Genomic DNA, 7,178 nt, shown 5'->3' with positions numbered 1-7,178 from the left:
TGATCCCCCGCAGCTCTCGTGGGGCTGACGCCTGGCCCTGGAGCAGCATCCGTGAGGAAATTCGGCATTTCGGCCCTCATCTGCCATCTCCTACCTGCCGCCCCTTCCCTGCTGCTCCCTCTGCACCGGCAGCCGGTGCAGCACCGAAGCCCCGCAAAGACCCTCGGACGAAGATGGCCACCGGCACCCCTGGGAAGGGCCAGTGGCCACTCGGGCATGGTGGGGTCAGGCCCCGGCCCCAATGCTCCGCATCCCCCGTTTTCACAGCCATTCGCTGCTTCTGGCACCAGCGGGCCAGATCCGGAGGAAGGAAAGAGATTTCCACATCCCGGTCTGGTGTCCCCCCCGCAGGGACACGCGGCGGGTGGATTTGGGCACCCAGGAACCAATAACGCTGGCGGAGAACGGCCGAGGTCACCCTGGCAACCGCAGCCAGCAAAGATGACATTTTTACCAATCAATCGCCCCCTGCAATTAGCTGAACACCCCCCCACCCCGGTGCAATTAAGTGAGCGCCGGGAGGCCACACGCAGCCCAACGCTGGGGCAGATGATGCTCCTCTGGGCGCCACGATGACCGTCCCAGCGCATCCCCCTGTCCGGGCACAAGAGACCCTCGTGGGGTCTGCCCCACGGCAGCGGCGGCCAGATCCTGTGTGCAACCTCCTGCGCTTGCAGGGAAGAGTTAAACATTTGAGCTTGGTTTTTTTACCTTCGCTTGTGGACTGAGCAGCTCCAGGTGCCCCGTTCCAACCGGCCGAGCAGCTACAAAGCCCCGTTTGTTCAGAGAAAATAATAATAATAATTTAGAAACGTTTCCGTGCGGGACAGGGGTTGTTTCTCAGCCTGGGAGCAGCCCCACGTGCAGCCCCCGGCCTCAAGCCAGCACCTCCCCGGGCTCCCGTTAACGCCCCAAACTTTGGTCTGGGCTCGGCCACCAGCAGACATAATGGCGATGGCGGGGGCCGTCATGGTGCGATGGACGGGCAGCGCTTCTCCGGGCACGGCTGCCGCCAACCCTGAGCCCCGGGACCAGAACAGCTCTGCGCAGAGGCGGTGGCAGGAGTGAGCGATGCCCTTGGCACCCAGCACCCGCCTCCAACACCCAAAAACTCACACCACCCCCCCCAAAAACCTGCACAACCAGTCGGCTGCTGTCTTCCTTCCTGCTCAGCATCCGCACCCTCCTCTTCCTCCTCCTCTGCTCCCGGCCACCCTGCAGCCACCTCAGGCCAGGGGACAGTGCTGGGAAGGGGACAGGGCTGGTCACTGGTGGTCACTCTGTTTTTCGCCCACCACCAGCCCTTGCTTCCCAGTCTGGCCAGCTCTCCTCTCTCACTGGTGGCTGGAGGGTGCAGAAGGATACCGGTCCCTGCGGTGACACCAGTGTCACCCACCTTGCCCTGCTGCAGGTTTAGGGCTGGGAACAGGGACCCCCATGTCTGGGGAACCCTGCAGCCCCCCTGCACTGCAGGGCACTTTGGGGGTGCAGGGGCACAGGCATCCCCCACTGCCACCCCAGGGGAAACCGAGGCACGGAGCAGAGCGGCTGAGGTGCCCGGGCTCGGCGCACCGACGCCGGCTCTGGCCAAACAGAAGACTGGAGCGAGGAGGAGTGCGGAGGGAGTGGATGCACGGGGCCTGCCGCGAGGTCCCTGTCCCCATCGACCATGGCAGAAAGGGCGTCATGGTGCCGATGTCACCGCATAAGGAGCTTTCCTGCCTGCACACACAAGCCACAGGATCCCTGACACACGATAGATACTCGCTCCCAGCCCTCACCCTCCTGGAGGTTCTGGACAAACCGTGGTAAAAAGCGTTTTGAAAAGAGGATTGATGACCATGATCACCTCTGACCTGTGCCGCGTGGCTTGGTGGCAGGGGGTGACATGCAGATGCCCCGTGGATGCCCTTTGATGGGGGACGATGCTGCAGAATGAGACAGGCCCTGGCGCAAACCCTGGTAGCATCTGCAAATGCAGGGTTGCATGTGATGAGCTGCCCAGTCTCAGCTGCAGAAGAGGGACACGTAACGACCCCATGCGCCCAACCAGCCCCCTGGGCTGCCCAAAACCTCTCCCCGCCTTGCGAGGGGGCAGGGGGCTGCTTTGATTTGGGTTTGGAAATTCCCTCCCTGGTGACATGGGCGGGGGGGGGGAGCAGCCATGCAAGCTGAGCTGCAACCAGCACTGCAGAGGCAGGAGCAGGGCAGGAACCCTCCTCTTGGGGCTGAAACAAGCTCTGACAGTGCCATCAGGGACCCAGCAGGTCACTGTATCCGTGACAGCTCCAAGGACACGGCCAGCCCAGTGGCACCAATTTGTTGGTAAAGAGCTTAGACTGGGATGGGGGCCAGAGGCTGTTTCCACAGATCGATACAGGCACAGTGTGCGGAGATGCGGGCCGGACCCCTGGCAAGGGGGGGACAAAGTGGGGGGATTTGTAACTGAGCTGGGGTGGAAATCAAGCCTTTTTTTCCAGCAAGCTACTTCGTGTCACCTCTCCAAATTTCAGCTCGCCCTGAAGGAGCTGGCTGTGCTGGTTCGAAGGGGTTTCAGGCAGCGAGGGAGCAGGGTTATGGCTCTGGGGGTCTCTCTGCTTGTTTGCTTCCCGATTCAGCTCCAGCATCCCAAAGCCAAGCCGGTGGCAGGGGAAAAGGCAGCACCAAGCCCAGGGGCTACACTTCAAGTCAGAGGCAAAGGACCCCAAAGGGGCAAAGGTTTCAGAGAGCAAGAAAGCCCCTTGCTGCGGTTTCTGTTGGCAATGCCCCACCTCCAGCAGCACCCTTGGGAAACAAGGTTTTCCAGGGAAAAATGAGGGTTTCCGAGACAGATGTTGAACACACACCTGCAGCACCGGTGTCTGCCTGTCCATCTATGTGTCCATCTGCACACCCGATGCTGGGTGAGCGGTGCTCACCTGGGACCGGGGCTCTTGCAACCCTAAAAACCCTGCCTGCCTCACAGCGGGTGACCTGCAAGAGGGGGATGTTGTGGGAGGAGAGGAGCCAACCATCCCGTAGGGGAAGGGATGGCACCCTGGGAGGTTAACGCCAGAGCTCAGCACACCCAGCACCTCAAAGGCCCATAAAGGTGGCTGAGAACACAGGTCAGCCGTGACTTTTATAGCATCTTGAGTAACCGCTGCCATCGCCAAGCCATCACCAGCACGTTAAATAAAACACATTGCCAGTGAGGTCATCTAATAGCCTATTATTTTTTTATTTGAACTTTTTACCTTCACCTCTTCCTCTGTGCTGAATCAGCTCCTTCGCTTGGCACTTTAATTCCTGCCCCATTTGTGAGATTGATATGGGCTCTCCTGGGGAGCCTGGTCAGGCAGTGGGAAGATGCCCAGGTGGGCGCTGGCGCTCCTGGACTTTCGCTCCTGCTCCGGGATGGAGGCAAGAGGAGCCAGGACCTGCCCCACTGCTGCCCCATGGCTCAGGACACTGCATGGGGGGGCGAGAAGGGTTTGCACAGAGCAAGGATACGGCCCGCGCCACCACAGGCATCACCTCGTCTCGCAGTCCCAGGGGACTGGGCTGGACTTTTGCAGTGGCCGAGTGGCACCGGTTTCACCCCCTCTCCTCCAGCTCCTCAGCTCACCCCCAGAAGGCTGACATGCCGCAGAGAGGCACAGACTATTGAGAGCTGCAAAGCCAGTGACAAGTGCTGGGGGAAGGCTGGGCTCTGCTGCAGAGCCACTTTGTGAGGACATGGAGGAAATAACAGTGGCTGCAAGTGGAAGGGATGCTCCAGGGAAGCCTGCCTACCTCCGGGATGGCTCCAGCACCCATCCTCCCCAATCCGGCAACAGGCAGAGCAGACCCAGACTCAGGAGCACGCGTCTAGTCAACACTCTTTTATTAAAAACAATTACAAAAAGTTACAGGTTACAATAGTTATGTACAACCCAAAAACCTCTTACCAACCACAAACCTCTGGATTTACAGTGTTACGGTGCCCGGGGGTGGAGGCGATGGCAGCCTGTGGGTCCGACACTTGCTCTGACCCACACTGACAGTATGGGTAGAAGTGGTCCGCTTTCCCACAACATCCCACGAGACAGGCAACCTCCCCTCCACACACACACCCCACTCCAAAAGCCTCATTTTAGGGGGTCCCAGCTGAACCGTGGGGAAAGGAAGGGGAAATGACTGAGGTCCCCTGGCCTGGCAGGACTCATGCCTGGAGGAATGTACCCTGCAGCAATTTCTGCCTTCCCCAAGCCCAGGCGGTGGGATCAAGCCAAGCAACCAGCTCCCCAAGCAGGACACCAGCGTGCTGGGTCCACATTAGAAATGTGCCAGCTTTTCCAGGCAAGACAGCTGCTCAAGAGAGGGCCAGGGAGCTGGGACTGCCTGTCCAGTAATGGAGGAACCTTGAGGCAAGAGCCAGCTTTGAAATCTAACATGGCTGCATGGTAGATCAGTGGGTTGCTCCAGGTACACTCTGTCACTGCAGCTGGGTGTGAAGATAAACGGGGGAATAAACAAGGGAAAGAGGCAGAAGCGGGAACAAACTTTCCTCCCTGGTTAGGAAGCACTGAACTTTCTCTCTGTGTCTCCCACAGCCTGGGCGGGAACAGCATCATTCCCTGCAGGCAATGGGAGAGGGGGACAAGACAAGGTGTCCCAAGGCTGCTTCACAAGGAAGCCCCATGGCAGGGAAGGAGGCGGCTGCAACGCTTGGCAAAGGTGGGCTGCAAGGAGAGCTGGATGCGATGTGCCCTCTGTAGTGCTGAGGGAGTGGGCAGGGAGCTGCACAGCCTGAAGTCTGGGGTAATGAACAGGCTGGCAGCCTGTGCCACTGCCTGCCAGAGGACACATAGAAGGGCTCAGCAATAACAGGAGCCTTTACGGTCCCCACTTCTGGTGGCTTCATGAGAGCCTGGCAGAGGTCAGGCACTGGAAGCCACATCCTTGCCTTGAGGACAGCAGTACCAGCGCCCTCTGGCCCACGCAGAGGGGCCCAAGCAGGACACTCCTGCCCACGGCACACAGCCCAGGCCCGTGCTCCTCCCCACCAGCACGCTGGGCACGGAGGTGGGACAGGTCAGAAGGATGTGCCGGGTGACACACAGCACGTCCCCAAACTCTGAGGCCAGCACCGCCAGCGGGGGTACAAAGAGGTGGACCCACCTCTGACAAGAACCAAAACCCAGCAGCTCCCCTGCCCCACTGCCACCAGAGCAACACAGCCAGCCCGTGCCAAGGACGCGGGGGCCAGCACCATACCGGCTACTGCTGGGAAGCAATGCCAGTCCCGCCTGGGAGGGGCGAGGCGATCGCTGCTCTAATAATGGGGCTAAGCTGCTGCCAGGACCTCAGCTAAAGACCTCATCTATCACGGACCATTTTGATCAGCTCTGTTGTTCCTCCAACAGCAACAGAGCCTGGGCAGAGAGAGACCACTAGAGCTGTCCAGTCTGCCTGTGCTGCTGCCCCAGTTGCCGCAAGCGTGACAGAGACACGCTCTCAACAGTTGCTTTTGTCCAGGGGCCAGACAGACAATAACTGGGTCTTTTGCTCTTCTTCAAAACACCCAACATGTAAACTAGTTTAAAAGAATAATTTTTACCTATTGCTTTTGCTCTTGCCTGCATCAAGTCCCTGCTATCAGGGACAGCCTGGTGGGGAGTCCTGCAGACTGTTAGGGGCCACCCTTAGGTGCAATCTTAGCTGCACCCAGGTCCCCCCAAAAACCTTGATCCCTACATACAAGCTCACTGGAGACATGCTGGAAGGTCAGGGTCAGGGGAAGGACAGCTTGTCCTAACCCACAAAGACACAATGCCTGCTCTTACCACTGTCCTCCCCAACACAGCTCCTTCCCTGGAAGGCTGCAAGTTGCTGCTTGGCTCTGGGAGCCCAGTTTGTCCCAGCCCTACTGTCCCTTGCCTCGCTACTACACACACGGCTCCCTGAGGTCTGGGCAAGGTCTGACACTTGTGGTTTCCCCCTTTTGCAGTGATTGCAGAACCAGGATGCCAGCCCTCACTGAAGAGATCGCCTGGGTCGCAGCAGGCAGTAATTCCCCTGACCCCATCTCATTCCTCTCCGACCTGCTGCTCCCACCACATACTCTCAGAGACAGCCTCCCTCTCTTGCAGCTCTGGCTTTCTCCTCCACAGTGGGACTGCACTAGGATCTCCTCCCAGATGGCTTGATCCTCGGCCCTCACCACCCCCTGCTTGCCACACCAGCAATCCACTCACTTTACAGCTTCCTGCACAACTTTCTTCCATTTCCCCCCCATCTCCAAACACTGTGGAGATGGAATCTACCAGCTTTGGAGTACGGAGGCAATTTAAGTTACATTTGAAAAAAAAAAAGAAGGAAAAGATCTACCTTTAACCGAACCAGAAAGATCCTTCTGCACATATCCAACCTACCTCTAAAAGCTTCTCTTAGGAACCAAGAAGTTCTCTCTGGTCGTGCTACTCAAAACCACCTTGCCATGCCTACAAGGCAATTGTTGTACCACAAAGTATCCCTCAGGTGGAGTAAAGAGGATCTGAGAGCCACTATCTGGACACAGGGACCTGCAAGCAGTGAGCTGGTGCCATTCAGGTGCGCCAGCAGCAGTCCTTAAGTCCCATAGATACCTGCGAGTGCACGGGGAGTCTGGGGTAGCATGCTGCTGCGTACAGGTGGACAGTGTTACTCTGAGCATTTATTGCACTGCTTCAAAGAGGTGGAAGAGGAACAGGAGAGAGAGAAAGCGCAAGTCATCGTTTCACTTTAGCATCTTCTTTGATCTTCCAGACCATCAGCTCCATGCAAGCTCTGGCATCCTCGCTGGAGTCGTGCCCTTCCACTGGGGACAGAAAGACAAGGATGGCAGTTACCACCTTGGCCCAGGCAGTCCCTCTGCTGCACAGGGGCTGCCTGCTCACAGCACAAAGCACAGAGGAAGGCTTCCCGAGACCAGGTCCTGCCTGACACTGCTGGCCCAGCTGCTCACTGCCCTCTGCCACAGCAACCACAGGTGCATCTGTGATCACCGTGAACCACGGTGATGGATTTAAAGTAGAAGAATTTCCGCTAAACACATCTTTTGCTAGACTTCAGCCTGACACCATTCCCTCGTTTAAATTAAGGGCTGAAGTCCTGCTAGTCTGTAGGCCCCCAGGCTACAGAGTAGCTGGTCAGAGGCACCTCAATTTCCCCAGCAG

General features: G+C 58.1%; 1 protein-coding gene across 3 annotated transcripts in view; it reads right to left on the bottom strand.

Annotated features, from left to right (window-relative positions):
- Positions 1 to 3,848: 3,848 nt before the first annotated feature.
- The window catches only part of REXO1 (RNA exonuclease 1 homolog), a 42,312-nt gene continuing 38,982 nt past the window's right edge, over positions 3,849 to 7,178 (bottom strand). For all 3 annotated transcript variants that reach the window (XM_052800873.1, XM_052800875.1, XM_052800874.1), the window contains one exon: positions 3,849 to 6,820. In XM_052800873.1, coding sequence (XP_052656833.1) covers positions 6,732 to 6,820 — 89 coding nt within the window. In that variant the 3' untranslated portion in view covers positions 3,849 to 6,731. The remainder of the gene's footprint in view (positions 6,821 to 7,178) is intronic.

The sequence above is a fragment of the Harpia harpyja genome, chromosome 11 (genome assembly GCF_026419915.1).
Source record: "Harpia harpyja isolate bHarHar1 chromosome 11, bHarHar1 primary haplotype, whole genome shotgun sequence".
Lineage (NCBI taxonomy): Eukaryota > Metazoa > Chordata > Aves > Accipitriformes > Accipitridae > Harpia > Harpia harpyja.
The sequence above is the reverse complement of the archived record's forward strand: the minus strand, read 5'-3'. Positions and strand labels throughout refer to the sequence as shown.